General features: G+C 47.9%; 1 protein-coding gene across 4 annotated transcripts; it reads left to right on the forward strand.

Annotated features, from left to right (window-relative positions):
- Positions 1 to 333: 333 nt before the first annotated feature.
- On the forward strand, positions 334 to 21,935 carry LOC125944770 (troponin I-like). Of its 4 annotated transcripts, none has more exons than XM_049666002.1 (3): positions 334 to 585; positions 19,087 to 19,408; positions 21,792 to 21,935. In XM_049666002.1, exons 1-2 carry the CDS (start codon positions 370 to 372, stop codon positions 19,405 to 19,407), a joined length of 537 nt encoding a protein of 178 aa, XP_049521959.1. In that variant the 5' UTR covers positions 334 to 369; the 3' UTR covers position 19,408; positions 21,792 to 21,935. The 4 variants fall into 4 exon arrangements, 3 of the variants coding, with proteins under 3 accessions (XP_049521959.1, XP_049521960.1, XP_049521961.1); XM_049666003.1 differs by having other exon boundaries at positions 334 to 552; XM_049666004.1 differs by having other exon boundaries at positions 334 to 454.
- Positions 21,936 to 24,404: the final 2,469 nt, after the last annotated feature.

Consider the following 24,404-nt stretch of genomic DNA (forward strand, 5'->3'; position numbering starts at 1 on the left):
GCAAAGCTCAAGACACAGCGAAGTTGGCCGATTGATTGCAAGCGGTGGCGGCGAACGTGGGCGGAGCCAAACGTTGGGCGGAGCCTACGTCTTGATGGGATGACTCTATGGATGACGTAATCTCATTTGCACAGGCACGAAAAATATGTAGTGCTTCTGCTTTGAACATAGCAGTTACCAAGACGCATAGGGTTTCTAATTATAGTAATATGAAGTTCTATGCCAAGACGCAAAGCTTCTACCAGTTGTGGAAAAGCAGTTGTTAAACAAATAATAAAAATAAAAGGGCCGGAAGCTTGCACTAGGCCGTGCAAAGCTCAAGACACAGCGAAGTTGGCCGATTGATTGCGTCTTGATGGCTTACATAGCATGTTGGCGCATGCGCAACACCACCGTCACGAGATCTTTCCTGTCCTGGCAAGACGGGCTCACGACGCTGGAACGCAATCATATGGTTCGCATAAATGCATGTTCTGCAAGCGTGGCTGCAGAAGTGATTACGAAGAAATGGGAAGAAGCCCAGTGGTTACGACGCTCACCTTGGGACCGTGGGTACGCGGGTTCGAATTCCGCCTCGGCAAGAATGTATATTATTTTATTTTATTTCTTTCTTCGTTACTGATAATGATAGTTGCTTGATACGAACCACAAATAACGGCTGGCTTAAAAAGCTTCGCTGTTAATACTGCGCTTTGACACGCGTACTTTTGACGAAAATGCTGAATACTCCGACCTCAGCAGCCAGCCCCAACTTCAGCAGCCGAGTATGTATATAGCGAACACATTCGTGTGATCAAAACGTGTTCGCTATATCAAGAGGTTGTTCTAATTTGTGGCGCAGAACAACATCTTTAGTCCCCAAAATAACGCGCACACTGGCTAAAATAGCTGACTGAGGCTTGTTGCCACAGTATCGACCCGATAGCGGCGCTCTCCAAGTTTGACAAACTCTGAACGTAGTCGTATAACAACAAGTCCTTTTCACATACAATATATATGGTATTTTCGACTCTTCCTTTTTAACAGCGGAGCTGTTTAAGCTTGAGCTCCAGCTGTGCCGAACGTAGCGCAAAACGCGGCAGTGAGGGTGAGACAGGGATTCATACACCCCCCCCCCCCCCCCCCCCCACCACTCCCCAGGAGGATCTGGACACCACCCCCTGCCCCCCCCCCCCCCTCCCCTCTTTCAGACAGGCACTCATTCTGAGAAAAAAAAAAAAAAAAATACGCTGAACCCATGCACTGTTGTAATCGCTTTAAGAAATATTTACTCATTGCGGAGGTGGATGCTACGTGGCCTTAATTTTGAGGCCCAATTTTGATGTTCAGCGCGCAGACGACAGTGCACGCTACACTGCAACCTGCAAGGAGCGGAGAATCCTTGAGGTCGCGGTAAACGCTTGCGCGTGAATGAGATGCGAGATTGAGTGCTCGTATAGTACGAGCACTACCCCTGTCCTTAGTCGTAAAGTTTACAATGTGGCACATTGCTCTCGTTATCTTTAAGCTCCGAACGACTAGACTGGGGAATGAGTAGAATTTACAGACGGTATCCCGGAGAGCTTGCTTCACAGCAAGCACTGCTAATGCTTGCATGCGAGGTCAAGAGAAAAAGAATGTTCCCTGCATTGTCATCAGCTGCAATGAAGATACTGCTTCTTCCCGTAGGAATTGCTGCCGTTGAAAGAAGCTTTTCCACCATGAACAGGATCTTAACGTCAGATAGATGTCACATGACTCCGGCCCATGTCGACGCGCTGATGAAAATTTCTATCAAAACTCCAAGTATCCCCAATATTAGGAACGCAACAGACGAAGAAAAGGGTGAATATTTGCCGTTTGTGGACCAAACCTATATGACAACAAAATATTAACTTCAAATTTTAAGATAATACGCCAAGAAAATTGATATTAACGTTTAGAATTCATTTCATATCTCATTCTTAAATACGGAAATCCTATTTAAGTATTATTACCTTTTCTACCCACTGTTGCCCGATTCATGGCCAATCCCCCGTAGTGGGTTGTGCTATATATATGCACCAAACCAAACCAAACCTATATGATTTGAACCACGAAACCACGTCTGGTATTGTAGATACGTGCGGGGTGACACGGTGCAATTGTGTAGTTTGTGTACTCCCAGCTTTTTATTATTGTTATTATTATGTGAATGTGACAGCCACGGTTGGCCTAGTAGCTTCTTTGGATATTGTATTTACCGGATTGTAGCGGACATGATGGGCATATATACTTTTTAAATGTGAATCATTTCTTGGCGATCATATACCACTTTGAGAGTATCTATCTATCTATCTATCTATCTATCTATCTATCTATCTATCTATCTATCTATCTATCTATCTATCTATCTATCTATCTATCTATCTATCTATCTATCTATCTATCTATCTATCTATCTATCTATCTATCTATCTATCTATCTATCTATCTATCTATCTATCCGCCTACGTCTTGGTGCTCTCATGGTCGTTTCGTTAACTTATGTACCCAAAATTGTCATAGTATGACAAGAGTGTATGACGAACATAAATGATAGATCATGACATGCGTGTCATGTAGGTCATGAAACAGCCGCCTACGTCTTATTGTTCTCATGGTCGTTTCGTTAGCTTGGTAGGCTCCCCGCACACTGCTTCGCATAACATGGATTTCCACAGGGCGTGGGATCTGCCGGCTTTTTTAGGGGCGAAGCTCCTTAGGGTGTGGGTCGTTCCCTCCTCTGTAGTAGTAGTAGTAGTAGTAGTAGTAGTAGTAGTAGTATGTAGCCACCTGTAGTTTTATGAAGTGTTCACTAGATGACGTTCCGGTTCCGGTTCCACTTTGCGCGCGTTCGGTGCGAACGCGGGCAAAACGCCGACGGCGTCGACAACAGTTCTGCGCGTTGCTGGTGCTGCTGCATGTCCAAGTTTATACAGCTGATAAAACTACCTTGAGTCGACACCATGGCTGCTTCGCATACTACTCAGGGTTCCCCTACGGGAAGATGGTGTAATTTTTTTCTTAGTTTTATTTTAATTGTATTGTTTAATGTATATGGCTCCTCCGCGCCTATTGTGCTTGTTTTTTTTCTCGTGCAAAGTGATATTGCACTTAGTTTTCAAAACGTCTGCACTTTGTTCTTTCAATAAGACTCGTAGATTAAGAACTTGCTTCACTTCGCTCTGCATAGAAAAAAAAAAAAAGAATTAACTTCGTGCAATCAAATGGAAACTCTAAATGCTGTCCCTTATGCTTTTGCAATTTTCAAACGTGGTGACAGAATGCCATGGGTGTTTAAAATTAGTACTGAATTTATGATCCCGAAAAACTAGGCACACATTTCGGCCTTCTGTACAGCTCTCGTTCGTGCCTGCCTGTCTCCACCTTCGTTGTAGTATTGTTTGCGCAACAGCATGAGCTCTACACGCACCAACAAGGACGAACTCCCTTGTAAGATATGTGTGGTTTAATATACTTGCTCAAAAGTTTAATTAGTGTATTTCTCCTAATCAGGAGCTTTTCGGTGACCATTTGTTGACAAAAAAAAAAAAAGCATTACGCCTTAATTAAATAAAACAACGTGGTAAAAAGAGTGCTAGCCCCTTTAACCTCTTACCCCCCCCCCCCCCCGCCTCTCGCTCAAAAAAGGAACAAAAGACAAGCAATACTTCGTATCCCCCCCCCCCCCCCCCCCCCCCCCGCGTTCTGGTAACGCCCCCCAAAAGTCGAAATTCTCGATAGATCCCTGGGGGGAGAAAGGAGGAAGGCGAGCGCTGAGCAGCAGGTGGATGGAGCTAAAGAGAGGGTAGCGATCACGTAGTGGTGGAGAGATCGAGGGAGAGTGTGCGCCAAAAGTCGTAGTTAAAAAAATTAAATTGTGGGGTTTTACGTGCAAAAACCACGATCTGATTATGAGGCACGCTGTAGCTAGTGGGGGACTCCGGAAATTTGGACCACCTGAGGTTCTTTAACGTGCACCTAAATCTAAGTACACGGGTGTTTTCGCATTTCGCCCCATCGAAACGCAGCCGCCGGGGCCGGGATTCGATCCCGCGACCTCATGCGCAGCAGCCCAACGCCATAGCCACTGAGCAACCACGGCGGGTGACAGTGGTAGTTGAGGCGGAGCTTCAGAGAGAGAGAGAGAAGTGACGGCGTACGTCACGTAACCATGACGTGCAGGGTTCTCCTGAGCTGAAAAGAGCGTGCGCTGGTGGCGGCGTCATCCTGCCGTGAACACAGCTAGGACGAAGAAGCAGCTTTCTCTCGGAGAAGAAGAGGCGCGGCGTCAACGGCGTCGGGATGCTACTCGGGAGCGGCTTCAACGACTGCACGCAGATCCGGAATTCCGAGCAAGGCCTGCTGAAGCAAAGAGACGGAGGAGGGTTGGAGATCCAGAGTTTACAGAGAGAGAAGCTGCGTCTCGTCAACGCTACGGAGAAGCTCACCGCGAAGATAGACATATCGATGTTAAAGCAAAGTTAAAGCTAAGAAAAAGCAAAAGTTAAAGGTAAGTAATAATTCAAGTTAACGCTAAGTATAAACCAAGTTATAGCTAAGTAAAAGCTAAGTAAAAGCTTGCATAAGCCACCAGCTCCGCTGTTTCATCAGTCTTCGCGACGTTAAGTCTGTGAAGCTGGCGAATTTTTTTTTCTGGCGTTAGATGAAAGTCCTAGACTTGTAAATCTTCAAGAAATAATTCTGACAAGCATCAGAGCGCCCCGAACAGTGAATAATATATAATAGAACTTTTCACGCTCAATTTTGCTTTCATATCCCTGGACTGTGCTGTGACGTCGTGACGTAGAAGGTAGTCACGTGGCCGGAAGCAGGACATCGGGATGTTTCGACAGTCGCCCCGGTTCGCGAGTGGCGCTGCGGAGAAGTCCGCACGTGGCCTCAGAGACGAGAAGCGTGGCGCGCCGGTGCCTGCAAACACTGATAATTGTTCCTTCGCTTGCCGCACATCCAGTGGTACATACTCAGCGAGCCATGCAAGTTGGCGAGAGGTTCATTGTAGAGAGAGAGAGAGAGAAACGAAGAGGGAAAGGTAGGGAGGTTAACCAAGCGCGTGCCCGGTTGGCTACCCTACCAGTACTATAATGCAGAAAGTGCAGCCAAATCGAAGGGACCTGTTTACTTGCTCATATGTAATTACGTCTCGGTAACGTCTATTACGCTAGCGGCTGCATTTCGAGACCAACTTTGCTATAAAAGAAACCTTATGTTTCCCAACTTTCCTATATAGTTGCGAAGTTGATCTTTTTGGAAGCGACAAGCGTGTGGTGTAGTTTCTACGACTTCTAATGTGTGTCAGTACCCTCCTAATGTCCTTGCAATACCATTTAAATCTTGTCTTTTGTCGTCGAGGTAAACGATAATGAGGACAAATTTCCCAAATCGGTTATTCTTCCTTTATTCGAAAGATGGGCGCTTGCTACCATGGAGGAAAGAAGCAGTTCTTCCTCCATGCCTTTTACGAAAACGTGCGCCGATACCTTCGACGCATGAAAATTTTGAGTAACGTATGCGGTATACTTTGGCGCCTTTTAGACACGTGTGCGTGCGAGCTGGCCTGCAACTTCGCGCGTGGCCAACTTGATTTTTACACTGTGTTCTCAACAAACTAGCACTCAACCGCGCTCTAGAGCGCACTATAGTGACGACCGTTGGAACCAAGTAGGCTAACGTCAAAGAACGAACGAAAGAGACAGAAAATACCGATATAAAGTCGCGCTCGACCTTTTCGGCGCGTAAGTTTTTCCCCTCCTTAAAAAAAAAAAAAAGGAAGAAAAAACCCTCTTGTAACGTTGCTATCAGGGTCACGCGTCAGAGCAAATGTAGCTGTAGTTTCTATCGAACGCTTTAATTCTCAGTACGTAATAGTGTGCCATGTCTTTGTATTTGTGTATACTGCGAGCCGACAGATAATCGTTAAAGTGTCCATAGCGCGGAGGTAACTGCGACGTGGCATCTGCGCTAAATACCTATTGAGCCAAAGCTGAACCATACATGTAAGCTGTTATAAATGAGCGAGATCGATGTTTGCAGACTCGAGGGAGTCAATATACGCCTGCCAAACGAACTTCCAAGCTAATTGGGGGGTCGTAGTCACATACTGTTGGGGCTCGCGTTGATGTCCGGTTCCATCCTACCGCGATCCGCCAGTTGTTGGGGCGCCTGCTACTACAAGCCTCGACCGGCATCTCTTCTAGGTAGCGTAGCGCTGCCGGCAGGCTGTAGGCGTCCGGTAGATCATGGCGACCAGGCAGGGCGAGACGATTTTAAGTGCGAAACTTGCACGGTTTATTTCATGTTGAAGGATTGCAAAGAAGAGAATGAATGAATAAAAATACATGGCGGGACCGCTTAAATGGGCCCTCTAACAATGAGGCGGGGTTTCGCTCCAGTCACGTGACAGGCAAGTCTCGCCTAGGTGACGTTTCCCTGGCTTGTCCCCGCTGGTGGCAACCCGAAGTTCCCGAAGAACGTCATTCGCGGAAGGTGGACAGCTCCCCTAGGCGACGTTTTCCGGGCTTGCCTCCGCTGGCGGCAACCCGAGGCTCCTGAAGACGTTATTCGTGGAAGGCGGGCCTATTCGCCTCCCACGCACATATGCACACAAAAGAATCAGCAACTACGACGTCCCGACGCTCCGGAAGAACGTTTCGTAGAAGGCGGGCTTACTCGCCTCCCCGCACCTGCACACAACGGGATCAGCAACTACTGCGTTCCAGATGCTCCGGAAGAACGTTTCGTAGAAGGCGGGTTTAATCTCCTCCCCGCACCTGCACACAACGGGATCAGCAACTACTGCGTCCCGCCCGCGACAACCAAGCCGATGGGGAGACCTCTGGTTAATCCTTTTAAACCGGCTGTCGTACGTCAACCGTAACAATACCCAATCTTTGTAAATAAATTGCCAGCCTAACCAAAACATTCGCTTTCTGGAATCACTATATATATGTATCCATTTTAACTTTTTATTATAAGTTCAGCATAACCAATCAATTTCGGTGCAGTGGTTGCTCAGAAGAAAGGATTGCCGATTTGCCATGTCGAGGCCTCGAGCTAAAGCTTCCCTTTCAGTTCGATTTAGAATGGATGGGTGTGTGGAAAAACTTTATTATGGTCCATTGGGTCGCGCTATAGTTTCCTCCCACGTTGAGACCGAAAGGCCTAGCCTATCAGCCGCTTCGCAGGCCCTTTGGACTGCCTATAGCTGTTCATCTAATGTGAGACTGCGTAGAGCTGCGTCCCACCGCTCTTCAGTGTTGTCCTTGTCGCTGAGTAACGCGGAGCAACGCCAGAGCATATGACTAAGTTCTATGGTGTCGTTACATTTATCGCATGTTGTAGGAGTAGAGATCTCCGGATAGATCTTGTTGATTAATAGTGGGTTCGGATAAGTTCTTGTTTGTAAGAGCCTTAGCGTAATGGCCTGAGCTCTATTTAGTTTGCTGTGCTGTGCGGAGGGAGAAGACCCTGCGTTCTATAGGTAGAAGTGCTTGGTTAGCACGTTGTACGTGAGGAGGTGGTCCTTGGAATCAGGAACCTCAGCATCTTCTTGCCTTGTGGCTGCATGGTTGGCAAGTCCTCGTGCAGTATTTTGGTCAGATTCGTTGAGGTTCACGGGAACACCGTTGATTTCTGTTTCTCCCATATGAGCAGGAAACCAGATGATCGTGTGGGATTTGACGACCTTTCCGTCGATAATTGCCAGGGTCTGTCTAGAGATGACTCTTTTGGCAAATGATCGGACGGCTGCCCTAGAATCGCTGTGGATCCTGGATCTCTTTTGGTCTAAAAGGGTCAATGCGACGGCTACTTGTTCTGCAATGTCTGGTTGCGTGGTGTACGTGGAAGCCGAGTTGACGACTTCACCTTTGCCGTTCAGAAGGACTGCTGTGAAGGCTCGTCTATTGGGCATGAAAGCCGCGTCGACGAACGAGCATTATTCAGCCTGATTTTGAGCTTTCTCTAGCAGGGATTTGGCTCTGGCTTGCCTTCAGCCCACGTTATGAATGGGGTGAACATTCCTTGGAACAGGTATGACTGTGGTCTTTGGGAATTTCTGTATGATTATTATCTATCGCTGTAATTGGTATACCAATTTGTTTGAGGATCTGTATTCCTGATCGCGTGGTAGAGAGTCTAAAGAACTGGGCTCTTTCTTGTGCCTCGGCTATTTCCTCCAGTGTACTGTGCATCCCTAGTTGCACGAGTCTTTCGGTTTCCGTGTACATAGGTAGCCCAAGAGCTACCTTGATTACCTTCCTTAACAATGCATTGAGTTTGTCTCTTTCGTATCTCTGCCACTCGTGCATGGATGCTACGTAGGCGAAGTGACATAGCACAAAGGCGTGAAGCAGTGTAACGACGTTGTCTTCTCCAAGCCCATGTCGGCGGTTAGTTACTCTTTTGATAAGCCTGATTGCGTTGTCCACTTCCTTAGCGATACGTAGAATCGTTTGATTATTGGACCCGCTGGCTTCTATCACCAAGCCCAAGACCCGGATGGAGTCCACCCTTGGGATGATGCTTCCGCTCCTGGTATAGAGCGTTATATCGTTCTCCCCAGGAGGAATCCATCCCGTGGGTTTGCGGCCTCTTCTCTTAGGTCTGTATAGTAATAGTTCCGATTTGTTGGGTGAGCATCGTATTCCCGTTGGGATGAGGTACTCTTCAGAGACGTTTACGGCTTCTTGTAATATTTGTTCTATTTCTCCGTCGCTGCCTCCAGTACACCATATCGTGACGTCATCCGCGTAAATGGTGTATTCTATGCCTTCGATGCCTTAGAGCCTTCTAGCGAGACCTATCATGGAGATATTAAAGAGAGTGGGCGAGATGACCGCTCCTTGGGGTGTGCCTCGGTTGCCCAGCTTCATTGTATCTGATGTTAGGTCCCCAGCCTTGAGCGTGGCCATCCTTCCACTGAGAAAGGCTTCGACGTATTGATGATAGTGACTACCCAGACCGAGGTTCGAAATGGTTTTGAGTGTAAACGTATGGAGGATATTATCAAAGGCTTTCTCCATGTCTAGTCCGAGTATTGCTCTCGTTTTAGAGTGCCATATTTTTTTGGAACGATATGTTTGTAAAAAAAATTCGTAGGTCCTTCCACACCCTGAAGATGGTTAACCAGCGAAACTGAAACGTGCGGCCCCGGTGTTTATCACTGGGTTAATCCCGAGGGTTCATTAAAGTACTTCTCAATTATAAGGTTACACACACGTTCGGCTGCGGCGGAGAGAACGACGTCACTGACGCTATGCCCGCAGTCCAGCCGTTGTCGCTTGAGTTTGATGTCTCGAGTTTTCGGCGGCGTGGTTAGCAACATTCGCCCGCCATTGCCTGCTTGCGATTCTTCGAAATTAAATTGCTTCAAAATTACATATGTCCGTCACGTAAGACAACGAATGGCTCATACCCCCTAAGCAATGGCTCATACCGCCGCAAACGCGGTCTCTCCATTACGACGACAGAAAAGAAGTGAAATTCTACGCTGGAATGATGAGCGGCAACGCAGCCAGCTGTGGAAGCAGACGACGATGACGATGAACGCGGAAGCAGTGGCACGAGCGCGTGCCGAGCACGAGCGCAAACCGAGGGTCGCCAACGAGCCAGCTGTGGAAGAAGACGACGACGCTCGAGCTAATGCTGATGATGATAGTTTATTGCGTACACGGATGCCACAGAAATCTGTGCCTTATAGCAAGCTTCGCTTGAAAAATAAAGTGATCGAAAATTGGAAACAGTACAAATAATGGCATATCAGATTAATTTAATGAGTCTAATATCTGTGACGATAGCGCATGGTTTACAAGAGAAAAGAAAATTTGCAGGTATAACTATATCTCAACTACAGTGAGCCAATTTGGTAATGATCCAATTTCATGTGTACCAAACCTTTATTAATGCGCCTTGCTGACCTGGCAGTCATGTGATCTTGAGCCAGGAATGACTGGACCTACGAAGACGACGAGGCGTGTTGTCTACAGTTTAAACTGCCATCTCGCGCTGTCCGAGAAGAGAGACGCTTCCAGCGGTCGGCGGAACGACCTTATATGTTACTTATATAGGTGTGTTTATTTCCTTTCTTTCATTCCATTCCAGGGACCGTGAGTGCCGGTCTCCGCTACCGGCCAGGGTTCACCCCGGTCGGCTACCCGTACCACTGAGTCGGTGGCCCCTTCGAACGGAGTGAATACCTTGCCTGGGCCACTCGTTCCCTCAGATGGTGGGTCCATTCGGTTGGCCGAATCGGAAAGTTTCCAGGAGGCACTGCGCGCTATAACAGAACATTTCATTGAGATCTCGGAGTTGAGGCGTTTTGGCAAGACTGGCCTTCTATGTAAGTCTTCAGTGTTCAGCGCCTCAATTATTTGCTTAACTGCACGAGATTCTCTAGCATCGCCGTTCGTACTTTCGTGCCTCCTCATCTCGCATGCGTGAAGGGCATTGTTTCAGGGGTACCCACCAATATCACTCCTGAGGCCTTGAAGATGCTCTACTCGGCTGGCATTGTTTCTGTCTACAGGTGCAATAGGTCAGTAGGTGATAACCGAGTTCAAACTGAGAGCGTTATTGTTGCTTTCGTCAGTTGAACGCGTCCGGCTTAGGTGAAGGCATGACCGTATTTATTGCGCGTAGAGACGTTGACACCTAGACCACTGCAGTGCCGAAACTGCTGGAGATATGGGCACAGTGCAAATGCCTACAGATCTTCAGTGATATGCTGCAATTGTGGCGGCTCTCACTCCGCATCAGCCTGCGACGTAGATGAACCAATTAGTTGTTTGTGCGACGGAGCACATAGTACTACGGATAGCAACTGTCCTGCGCGAGGCCGTGATCTATTCAGATGCTTGAGATTGCGGAGAACCATCATTGTTTTCATGCGGAAGCAATAGCAGAAATTAAAGAACGTGATGTCAGTTACGCAGCCGCGGCATCCCGCCAGTCCACATCTCTAGAAGCCACAGTTTCTGCCGCTGTAGCCACAGCCATTGACAAGGCAATGCCAATAGTTATGTAATGACCTTTCAACACGTTGTCAGAAGGTATTACCGAGATGCTAACTGCCAAATTCAACAGCCTCCTGCAATCGCACTCTATTGCTGCTGCTCCCACTATGACTAGTATTTCTAGTCAACATTGTAAAGAAACAAACTTCGTCAGTCAAGGAGAAATTGAGTATGATACCGCCCTGTGTCCTCCGCTATCAGCGACTGCGGGACCCAGCCACTCATTTGGATGCATGAGGTTTGGAACCATCAGCAATAGGCGTAGGAGTTCCCCAGTGTCTCCTACTGATTTTCCTAAATCTAAGGCGAAAAAAGTAAAAAAAAAAAAGAAAGTGAACACCACGAGTAGGATGCATTGCGTTCCACCGTGGAGTCATCCATACTAGGCACACCATAGCATCAGCAAGAGTTCTTCGATGGAATTGCCGCTCTATTTCCTCCGGTTACGTTGACCTTTATCTAGTTCACAAACTAATTCCCGATGTTATTTTACTTCAAGAATCATGGCTTTGGTGACATCGATTTACTACTTATCATTATTGAACATTTCATTTAGATCGCCCTGGTAGAGCCGGTGGGCTGCTAGCATTAGTTTCATCAAAAATGTATCGTAAGGTAACTGTCAGTTTTGAACATGTGTGTTTAGACTGCGAAATTTTAGGGATTAGATTTCGTATTGCCTAGTTGTGCTGCGTTTACAGTGCTTAATGCGTACTTCCCGAATGGTGTCAAGTTCACTGATCACCTGAACTCACTATGCCGAAATTGTTCGAATGCAATGCTGCTGGTGGGAGATTTTAATTCACATCACATTTTTGAGGAGTGAAAACGGATGTTTATGGAAAAAGGTTGTGGAATTGGGTGAATGAAAACAATTTTCTATGTCACAATTCCGGTCGAATTACTTTTCTAAGTATGCGATTCTCAACTGCATTAGATCGACCTGACTTTCTCTTCTGCTCAAGAGTCTATTTCATTTTTGGGCACATTTGAGAATGGAACAAATAGCGATGATTTACCCATTACATTTGAAATTATGCTTTCACGTCAGGCTCCTATTGTACGGGGATGACTGCTCAATTATTATAAAACGTATGTCAGCTTTAAGTCCAGGGTTGTGACTGTTGACAACCTTTCATAAGCAGCGGAGGGCTGACTCAGTGGTATGACTTTTAAATTCTGCTATTCAGCCCGCTGAGTTTACGGTTATGTCTGACAGCTTGCCGTCAAAATCGTCTTGGTGGAATTAAGCATGTGCACGGGATTATAGGCGAGGAAAAGCAGCGTGGAAAGTCTCCAACAAAATCACTCACCGAAAAATTGGATTGAATATTAATGCTATGCAGCTCTGTTTGAACGAATTGTGGCAATAGCGAAAGATGACCAAGAAAAAAATAAGAAAAGAAAAACGAGCTGCATTCATCTTTGTCCAAACCAGAAAGAAGATTGGCACTTTTAATTTTTTACGGAGCAAAAAATCTTTCCAACAGTCCGTATGGTCACATTCCGCTGTTCTATCCCCCAAAGAAGCGATGGACTCACTAGATAATATCGCGAAAGGACTTGACGCATGCTTTTCTTCACAGTGTCTTAGAGCTAGGAGGTTTAGAAGGTCGACATGTGAGTTTGTAGAAGTCACCATGGCAGAATTATCCGATGTCATCTGAACTACAGATCAGTCAGCTCCTGGACCCGACCGTATTACAACAGCTATGATTAAACAGTTTTTTTAACTCTTCCCCTCATGAGCTTTTGAATATAGTTAACTGCTCATTTTAATATTCATGGACCCCGGACTGTTGAAAAATTGAAACAATTGTGGTTTTACTTAAAAATCAAAACCTCAGATATGTCTTGGACAACATTCGGCCAATCGTCCTTACATCGAATGTAGTTAAACTAATAAAAAGTAATCCATGTCCAGCTTAATGAATTCACTTCTTTCCAGGGTATTCTGTGCTGTATACAAATAGGATTTAGCCCTCAATGTTTCATATGGTCAGATCACGTTGATTTAGAAAGCCGCATTCGACTCGCAGGACTATCAACAGATGTATCAGCTTTGGCAATTTTAGATATTGCTAAAGCATATGATAGCGTCGAGCAGGGAATTTTAATTTCTTGATTAGTAAGTTGTGCTGTTCAAGACTATATAGTGGCCTGTATAAAAGAGTTGCTTTCTGATGGACAATTATTTTGTTTCAAGGATGGGTGACATCAGATATACATATAAACAGATACAAGATGTACCACAGGCTTCAGTTTTTTATCCGCTTTTAGTTCTGTCCCACTTCTGTCCCACTTTATCAGAATGTGAAACTCCATCTCTCTGCTGATGACATTGCATTTTCGTCCTCGTGACGGGATATCAATTCGTTATACCAAATTTTTCAATCTAATTTGACTGCACTCGAGTCCTGGTTGGAAGGACCTTAACCACACTTCACGATTTTGGGTCATGGAACTCAACAAAGCAAGCGGCATCGAAGGATACCAGAATTACAGCGGTGAGTGGATTGTTTCGCCTTGACACACCGAGCACCGAGCACCTCGACATATTCGAACACCGTACTGCGAACGCCGCACATGCTTCACGAGCGGGCCTGCGGCTGCGTGGCCTTGCGAGCATCGATAATGGCAGGGGAGGCGAGCGGGAATGGTCGCCAAATGGAAATAGAACAATAGTCATGACTTCAGAGCGGTACAGAGCAACATGGAATTCGGCGAGAACAGTGGCAAGACGCTGTTGATTTCTGGCCTATGGTTCCAGGCAATCAAGGCAAGGAAAAACAAGGCGGTGAACGAGGACCGCATAGAAGAGGGAGGAAAGAAAGGAAACCCCCAGAACTAGCAAGGAGGAGTGAACGCGAGGAGGAACCCGAGAGTGGAAGAAAGCATGCAAGCCAACAACCAGCAACGGCGGCAAGATCAGGGAAGCCCAACCAATGGTAAGCCACCGCCTCGACGCGGACGAGAGGATCACCGAGGCAATCGCAAGGGCCCATTTCAAAGAATTTTGCGCGCAACGTAATCATCCAAACGCAGTGGAAGCAGAACCTGATAATTGCCAGCACCGCAGACGAGGACTACGCACTCAAGCTCGGTTCCATCAACAACATCCAGTTAGGGCGGTCACATACGAGGTGACGCCGTATATCAAACCGCTCCCGGGAACAGTGCTTGTAGTCGTTCACGGTATCACTCCGTGTACGACGGAGGAACGACTTGCGGAGCTTCTGGCAGCCAACAACTGTGGCATCCTACATGCTCGGATGCTCGGCAGTGATTCCTTTCGAAGGTCCGCACGTCCCTTTCTATGTGAATGTGGCCAGATCGTACATACGATGCCGCCCATGCCGCAGATCGGTACAGTATTGCAAGGCCTGTGGAGAAATCGGCCACCACAGGATGTATGCCCCAACCGGTGCGAGGTGCCGAACCCACAAGCAGACCACGATTGCCAGTTGCACTGCAAACTAAACGTACTACCTCACGAGACAAGCAAGGAGTGCGAGAAAAGGCTTAAGCCAAGACCCCCACCCCTGTACGGGAGGGAGAGAAGTAAATAAAGAGGTCGAGAGCCATCTGTAACAATGGAGACAACGGCAAGCTCCTCGGAATATGAAACAAATAAGCAACAACAAGAACAGAATATAAGCTGGGCGGGAGTGATAGCCAGTTACAAGTCGAAAACCGGCCCGTTTCCCGCATTGCCGACTCAAGAGCGAAGCCCGAGGCACGAGGAAACCATTTCCTCCCTCAGAAGACAAAACGCCGACCCGATTAAGTGGAATGAAGGGCTCATGAAGCGTCTACGAGAGCAAGAAAGCCGTCAGGAGGAAAGGGACAGAAGAGCTCAGGCCAGAGAACAAGCCCTAGAGAAGAAGCTCCAACAACTCGTTGACCAATTGCAGAAACAGAAGCAACCGACCACAGCACCTATGCCGCCGAGAGAACATACTCCCCCGATAGAGGATCTCGAATCGGGAATGAGTACAAGATGAACAAGGCGCGAACCAAAGACAAGGCCGAATTGAGAAATGAATTCCGGGCCGAACTGGCTCAGGCCGTCGACACCATAAGCAAATCTGTGGCAGCCACCGTCCAAGCAGCCGTACAAACGCTCCACCAGGAGATCACCCAGATGGACAACGAGCTCCGTCAACGCATCTCCGTCCTAGAAAAGGACAAAGAGCAGGCAAGAAAAAAGCCAAAACACCCTATCAGAGAAGGCCAGATGAACGATACTCTGGGAAGCCAAGATGGCGAGTAAGATAGCAAAGAAGAAAGAATTAAGCGACCCAAACCCTCAAACTTGCCAGTCGAATTGCAGAGGAATAAATTGGAAACGGCAAAATTTACTTCACCTATGCACCCGAAACCAACCTGACGTCTTCGCGTTACAATAAACAGAAGCAGATAATATTACGATGCGCGGCTACGAAACGCACATTGTCCACGGAAGGACCCGGACAGCCCTCGTGATCCAGAAACATCACACGACGCAGCAACACCAAATCAACCATAGAATCGAACACACTCTGATTGAGCTGGTTCCGCACAAGGAAACCCTGCAGAGCCTCCACATCCTGATTGTATACAGTACTTCGCGTGACACCCTCAAGGACTTGGACAAGTTCCTGAGAGAAGTGAAGAAAGTCACCAAGGGTCAAAAGCTCCTTGTGGTGGGCGTCTTTAACGCTTCACACGTGGCTTGGGGCTACCGAGCAACCAACAAGAAGGGTATGGACGTGCACAACGCGGCACAGCACCACCAGCTGACGTTGTGGACCAATCCTTAAATACTAAGTAGAATCGGCAACAGCGTCTCCAGAGACACCAGCCCAGACCTAACCTTCTCCACTGTCAAGTGGTCGAGACTGGACGAGACTCTGGGCAGCGACCATCACATTATACAGACCGAAATTACACACCACAAAACCCCCTTGAGATTAGATCAGGCCAAAATTATGGACTGGCCCGCTTTCCGGAAAGATGAACACCCCATAAGCCTCGAGGAAATCCAGGAGTGGACCAAGAACGTGATGGACTTTGTTACAAAGTAAACAAATACCATCCAACTCACTGAGGACAATACCGAAGTCGACCCACACCTACTTCACCTCTGGGAGGCCAGACGCGGACTCTTGAAGAGATGGAAGAAGCAGAAGAGAAACCGGGAGCTCAAGATCCGCATTGCCGCAGTCCCGCGACAGGCGGAGGAGTATGCTGAAAAACTCGGATGCCAGAACTGGAATCAAGTGTTCGACCAATTACAGGAAACCCTAAGCAACCGAAAGACCTGGGCCATTCTAAAGACACCCCTGGCCAAGACGGAATCAAACACTGTCACCAGGTAAAACACACAAAGACTTATACACAACATCGTCGTTGCTCGGAGACGAGCAACAACGGAAGGCGCAGCCCGTCATTCACCCGGTGTACGAGGGGGAACCCAATCCGGATCTATAGACCAACGTTTCACCAAGTCGGAGATCGTGGCAGTCTTAAGAAATCTCACGAGAAACATATGACGCCCGGCCAGGATAAAATTAACAAGATCCTCCGTAACCTGGACGACGGGGCAACGGAGAGCTTACTAAAGTATATCGATGAAAGCTGGGAGACCAGCAGCATGCCGGCTTCCTAGAAGCACGCGGTCGTAGCAATGATCCCGAAGCCCGGCAAGCCCATAAAGCTACAGAACCTGCGCCCGATCTCTCTCACGTCATGCGCGGGAAAACTCTTCGAACACATGGTCCACAATCGACTCTCGCCCTACGTGGAATAAGGGGGGCATCTGTCGAATACAATGTTCGGTTTTCGGCGTAACCTCTCCACCCAGGACATTCTACTTCAGCTAAAAGAAGTCATCGACGAGCTCCGTACACGCCACAAGAGTGCCATGCTGGCACTCGACGTGAGGGGGGGGGCATTCGACAACATCTCACACGAAGCAGTGCTAAACAGCCTAAACATACAACTGTGGACGGTGGACATACAACTACGTCCAGGACTTCCTGACGGGTAGAACGGCGACCATAGGCCTGGGGGACCTCAGGACCGAGAAGATCCAAATACCGCAGAAAGGAACCCTCCAGGGGTCGGTGATCTCCCCATTGCTGCTGTTCAATACAGCGATGAGGGGATTGCCGAACCTCTTGGAGAACATCAGGGGTATCCTTCACGCAATGTACGCATACGACCTGACCATGTGTACGAGCACGGGATTGGCGGGCGAACACGCCCTGCAGGAAGCCATCGACAGGACCGAGCGTTATCTACACCGCTGCAGTCTTTCATGCGCTCCGGAAAAGTCTGAGCTCCTGATCCACAAAAAGAGAACGAGATGGCGGCCTCCCCAAAAGACACTGGACCCAACATTGACCATGCATGGAGTCAACGTACCCAAGGTGGATGTTCTCCGTATCCTGCGCCTCACTTTCCAGAAGGACGGTGCCTATTTCCGCCGCCATTAAAAAGCTGCAAGCGAAGTCGCGCACTTGGTGCGAAGAGTGACTAACAGAAAGCACGGCCTGAAAGAGCAGGACACGATCAGATTAATACAAGCCCTGATAATCAGCAAAGTCACTTACGGCAACCCGTACCTGGATCTCAAGAACAGCGAGAGAGACAAACTAAACAGTCTGAAACGAAAGACCTACAAGCTGGCACTGGGGCTTCCACCGAGGACGTCGATGGATACGCTACTCAGCCTGGGCATCCACAATACTTGGGGGGAACTAGCAGAGGACTACAAGACTCAAGTTCACCATCATGGGCAGAGACACGCTAAGCAGACTGGGCTACCCAGTCGAATAGGAATCCAGAAAACAGCGGGTCCCTCTACCCCTGAAGGGGTAGATCATGGTGACCAGCATCCCGAGAAACATGCACCCTCAATACAACAGAGAAAGGAGGCGAGCGAGAGTGCAGGCTCTACGTAAGGCTTACGAAGGACCAAAAGAAGTGAGATACACCGACGCGGTAGAGTACATGAACAGAGCGGCCCACGCTATCAACGTGATCAACGGCCAAGAGAAGAGGTAGCAGCGGCGTTGGCAAACCCTCCAGACATCGACTGCACGGAAGAAACTGCGATAGCCCTGGCGGCCACTACGGGCAAGCTAGAGGAAGGTCACATCACAGTCATCATGGACTCGCAAAGAGCATGTAGAAAGTACCGAAATGGCCGTATTTCCAAACAAGCCCTGAGCTTACTCGAAAAACTAGACAATTTTCAAGAACTATACATTGTCTGCGCTCGGGGACACGAGTCCCTGGCGAGTAGTGTAGCGGCTAACACCGCTGCCCGAGATCACATTCTTCGGGCTATTCCACCGGGTTCACGAGCCCCGGTAGACCAACACGATAACGTCCCGAAAAGATACACCGATATCTTGAGCCTCTACAGACTGGATAGGAGGATATACCCACCCCCGCATCCCAAGCTGACAAGAGAAGAGGCGGTGATGTTCCTCAAACTACAGACCGGCACATTCCTGCACGGCAACCTGCTTCACGCTATATGTATCCTGCGAGCGATACTGACAAGTGCGCATTCTGATGGGCAAAACCCATCGACACCACCGATCACCGAACCAACCGTCGAGCAGTGGGAGGCCCAGCTGACACGCCCGAGCCCTGAAAACCAGCATCGCCTGGCGAGCAGGGCCAAGCTATCGGCTCAGGCCCACGGCATCCTTGACTAGGGACGCCGCCCACCTCGGACGATTTCACCGTCATCCCATTTCTGTAGATAAAGTTTATTCCACCTCCCGCTCTCGCTGAATAGGCCCTCTCAATATTTCTGTTAGCATTTAGTTGCCTAATGTATCGTTTTCAATGTTTGTCTTTACCCCTTTTGGTATGTCTGGTGAATTTTTCAATCAACCCAGTGTGGCCAATCCCCCCCTCTTCCGTGGTTACGAGCCATGGTTTGAGGCAACAACAAACCGCCGTCGGGTACTTCAAAGTATGACGTAAACGTGATGTCAGTAGTTTTGCGCTATCTAAAGGAGGTTTAAGTTGTGGTCTGTCGCGTTGTCTTCAGGTTGTCGACCGTACGCGCAAGAAGGGTAAAGACCGAGCGAGCTACCGTGGCGGCATCATGGCAGAGCTGGTGGAACGTGGCAAGAAGCGACAACGCGAGGAAGAAAAGGAGGAACAGGCGGCCGACGCGGCCACGGAGCGGGAACTGAAGCGTCGCCAGGACGCAATGACGCTCGAGGAAATCCGCGAGCAGGTGCAGGAGGCCGAGAAGAAGCTGGCCGCTCTCGTGGCGGAGAGGCTGCAGCTCTTCATGCAGCTCGAGAAGGTGCTGCGCGAAGAGGAAGCCCAGAAACGGGCTCTCGAGAAAGAGGCCAACAATTAAGGTATTGCAGGTTGAAATGTTATTCGGTTGCACTGTGACCATTCAAATCATCTGGCGGAACCAGCGCACGGATCCAATATTGAGTCATCCATTGGCACAGCCCTGCTCTAGATGCATGAGTCGATCCTGTGCCCCAGTCACGGAAGATTAGATTATCAATGCAGGGTTTCAGGCTTTGAGCCTCCCGTTGTATTCAGACCCCTTCTCGCTGAAAAGGTGGAAAGGAGAACAGTAATCTAATCTTACACCGTGTACTAAATGGCCGCGTGTGCTGCCATAAAAATGTTCAGTGTACGCTATTTACAACACATTAAGCACACTTTTACTAGCTTGAGAGGGGAGAGCAGAGTTATGATTATTTGCAGTAAAGTGTCGTGTACTTTCTCTAAACAATTTCATAAGTTTGAAAACTATTCAGCGGACGCCTTAAACGGTATGTTTCATCTCACATCAGTTGCATAGGTCAGCGTTATTATTGGTGTACTGTCAGGGGTCAAACTTGTTAAAGAGCACGGCTTAGGGAAACAAAATAAATTAGGGTTTACCTCCGAATGCTGAGTCATGGGCCTTATAACCTAAAACTATTCCAATCTATTATTATTATAATCTCCAGACATCCAATTTATGTAACCGCTAACGCAAGCATCGGGCGGTGACCCGCAGCGTTGTCTTAACAGCCCAATGAAACGCTCTCATCGTTTATAGGAGGTCATCTTTGCTCGCTTTCAAAATGAATAACATTACCTACACTGAGCGGTCTTTCTTATTTAATTGGCTGACAAGAGGCGAGGAGCACGCTTAAGTGCATGGGGAGGGTTTCGATGAGGTCGAGCCAGCGCAGTGAAAATAAATAACCGGATGAAGAGGCTGGGGGCAAGCTTCTCCGATTGGTCCGCGTCCACTTATTAAAAAAATAAATTAAATTATGGAATTTTACGTGCCAACACCACCATCTGATTATGAGGCACACCGTTGTGGGGGACTACGGATTAATTTGCACCCCGTGGGGTTCTTTAACGTGCACCTAAATCGAAGTACACGGGTGTTTTCGCATTTCACCCCCATCGAAATGCGGCTGCCGTGGCCGGGATTCGATCCTGCGACTCCATTTGACAACTGAATTTTTACAATGCACAATGGTTCACTATACAAGCTAAGTGCGTAACTCAGGTTCTGCGTTCAATCATTTTTGAATATTACAATCTTGAAAGCATGTGCTCACGCTTTTTCTTCGCCATTCGCTCGTTTAGTATTACTCTAAAGTTACTGTATATTACTGTAAAAGGGCTCACGCTATTGTGTTCAAGCGCAGCTTTTACAACAGTATTCCTTGCTGGGCTAGTTGGTGCAATATATTGAACAGGAATATTACGAAAAATAGAGACGTGTACGCAGGAGAGGCGGGCACTGAACTTGCAACTCTTCCCTTGTAAATCCAGCGCTCGTGCTGTCCACGTGTTCTCCTGTGTACGCGCCTGTCTCGCTGGTAGCCTCATTAAAACGCAGTCGCTGCGCGGAACGCACAAGGTACAAACCGAACAGAGTATGTCATCGTACAAGCACACTGCACATAGATTCGATCACAACCCGAGACCGCTGCAAGCCAATTGCGAAATCCAATCATGTGCTACGTAAAAACCGGACGCAGCAAGGTACCAACGACTATTTATAGGACGTAAACGTAAATTTAACGCGGACATACGCGTTTCTTACCAGCACCTTCCCAACCGTTGTCAACTGAAGCGAACGCACGCACGACGTACGAGTCCTGAGCAGACGACGCGAGCTTATGTGAAAAGTGACACGTCACGTACGGCGTCATCTTTCGCGACTGGTGCAGCTATGACCTACTGAGGCGTTTCGCTGCCCTCGGCAAGCACGCCATGGCATGCTTGCCATGTTGCAACAGTGCGCAACTAATAAACACGACGAACATACTCTGTGCTGTGCAACGGCCCCTATACCAGCCGGTTCGGGCTTCTTGCCCCTATAGCAATACGGCGGTGACCGGCATCACCTTTGGAGAGCCACCCCCACTCAAGATGTTTTCGTATATAACCCCCTTGGTCTGGTTCGGCTATCGAACTGCCTCCGGGTGAAAAGTGAGTGCAAGCGATGCGGCCGAAGCTGCCCCGTTTCCATTTTCTCGGCATTTTAGAAGTCGAGACTTCGCGACATCCACAGTCCGGCGCAAAATCGTTTCGAGATAAGAGGTGAAAAACATGTGTTGGACTCCACGGCGAGAAAAACAATTTCGACTTAACCCGATATTTCGAGATATCAGAGTTAGAGTTAGCTAAAGTTTATTGTTTATCGAAGTGAAGTAATCTTGGCATTCGCGTTAAATACGTTTCAATGGCCTTGTGTAACCACGCTTTCTTCAGAACCCTGCCGTCGTGTGTGGGTGAGGCCTTCTCCTGCCGGCCCTCCTCTGCAATCTGCTGTTCCACCAGATCAAGGGCTTCGCCTCATCAAGCACAGTTGATGATGCTGAATTCTCACCACATTAAACAATACTGAGAGTACAGACAAAATAATTGCTGACTCACAATGTATCGCTATTTTAGACGAGCATTAAACATGCCTATGTGCTGGTATCAACAATGCACGAACGCGGCGCTAACAGCCACCTGGGAATAAGGTCCCTGTTTGTTCCAAAGGTAGCGCAAACCATTGTTCAAATAGGAAAGGAGAATTTCCTCCCCGCCCTCTACCCCTCTCCTGACTTCTTCACCGTTCTTCGCTCTCCCATTGGACAGGCTTGACACGTGACGAATAACCCGCGCGGCTTTCGTTATCGCGGGAAAACCGCGCCATTAGTGAGCGTAGAAACACCGGGACACATGTGCGCTGTGCGTGAAGGTAGGCTTTTTACATTTTTGAAGACGCGCTCGGCTGTGCTGTTGGATGTTGGAATAGCATTGCCAAAGGGGGCAAGCTTTTTACGGTTCCTCGTGGCAAACTAAACCTCAAACGGCGAGGGATATGGCTCCACCGTATCAGAAGAAAGAAATTTGACTGACATCGAGGGAGGTCATTACTGAGGGGGTTTCTGATCGCTGTTCTCACCCAGTTAGTGATGAACGCGGTAAGTTGGGTGCACTCGCGAGTTCACCATCAGCCAACAACTGAGTAAAAAAAAAAAAGTCCTGGTTTATGCTCTGCGGCGAGCAAAAGGGCGCATTTCGGCAATATGAATACCAGCATGACTTCTAATAAAAGAAGCATAATGAAAGAGTCGACAATTAAAGAGCAAAACGCAGAAAGCGCGCGCACACACGGGAACCAAGGCATATATAACTGACGGGGAAAGAAAAGCGCGTGGATGCATTTTGGAAAAAAAAAAAAGAAAACACGGAGAGGTAATCAGCAGTATAGTAAAGACTGCTTAGGATTGCGTTTAACTTGTTCTACCTTTCGTTTTCCTCGTCTGAGCGACGCAGCTTCTACTACTAATTGAAGGTACTACATATCTTAGTAGAAATCTCACGTACGAACAGCCTTGTGAAAATGCGCCCGGAACAGCCGCGTTTCAAGCAAGCGCTTCAACGAGCCGCATGCATATGAAGCGGGTGGTAGCGGCCGCACGCTTCGCTCACTGGGCGAGGAGGAAACAGCGCGGAGAGGAGTTTGCGCTACCTTTGAAAAATACAGGTACCTTACCTTGGAATATAACTTTGCTGTTAAATGCGTACTGATACTAAAGTTTCGTATCCAGCTTTCTTTTTTTTTTTTTGCCTCTTTAAGTAGCTGTTGACTCCATTATTACGGTACGAAGTCTGAATTACTCGAGAATGCCACACATAATGAAATTACGGCGCCTTTTGCACGACCTGTTTAAGAATTTAAGCGTGTTCCACGCTTGTGAAATCTGATGAAACAGTGGAGCTCTGTAAGCGTGGGTTCATAACGTAGTGGGTATGACGCGGGCTTCTGGACCGTGAGTACCCGTGTTCAAATCCAGCCTCTGTCTCTTTCTCCCCCTTTTTTTCTATCTGTCTCGCTCTGTCTCTCTCCCTTTCTGTCTGTCTCTCGCTCTAATTTTCTCTTTCTTTCGCCCATAGCAAGTTGTGTTGCAATCGTCGGTACAAGGCAATCATACGGTTCCCTTAAATGCATGCTCCGCAAGCCTGGGTGTATAGCCTAGTGGTTATGACGTTCGCTTGTGCTCGGCTTATAGCATCATCAACAATACGTTCCCGGTAGTGCTTCGCCACCAGAACGGTCCTGGTGGCGAAGCACTACACGGAACGTATTGTTGATGATGCTATAAGCCGAGCACAAGCCTTAGACAGAAATGAAAGTTTGACGTGCTCAAAGCCCCGCCATCCTAAAAACCAAACCAACTTTGTCCTCACCTACTCGTCTACATTACCGCACGTGAACAACATCCTAGCCAAACACTTCAATATTATTCAGCAGAGCACACGTTTGTCTTCAATTTTCACAGTGCCGCTCCGAGTTGTCTATCGCCGGGGAAGGAATCTAAGGGATATCCTCGTCAGAGCTAGAACAACCACGGTTCAAAACATAGAATCAAGCTGCAAACCTTGTGGTAAACCACGCTGCAAGGCCTGCAAGCAAATAACTTCAACCTGTCTTGCTAAGACTACTTCCTCTGATTTCACATTCAAAATTATGGAACCTCTAAACTGTGACAGCAGAAATGTGATCTACATGCTGCACTGCGAAGTCTGCGACCAACAGTATATAGGCCAGAATGGAACCGCGTCCAGACTCCGTCTAAATAACCACAGAGCTCACACCCGCGCACTACCACATCTCCCATTTTCCAAACATATCAGTCTGCCTGAGCATTCATTTGATAAAATACGTGTCACTCTTCTCCAGTCAGGCTTCCGCTCTTCTCGTGAACGGGAACAAAGAGAGTCATATTCTATCCACAAATTTAGAACAATCACGCACGGAGTAATGAACACATGGGAAAACCTCTCGTTTCTTTGTCCATAAGTTAAATTAGCTAAATAAGAACTGAA

Source organism: Dermacentor silvarum, chromosome 4 (assembly GCF_013339745.2).
Source record: "Dermacentor silvarum isolate Dsil-2018 chromosome 4, BIME_Dsil_1.4, whole genome shotgun sequence".
In the NCBI taxonomy this organism is placed as follows: Eukaryota; Metazoa; Arthropoda; class Arachnida; order Ixodida; family Ixodidae; genus Dermacentor; species Dermacentor silvarum.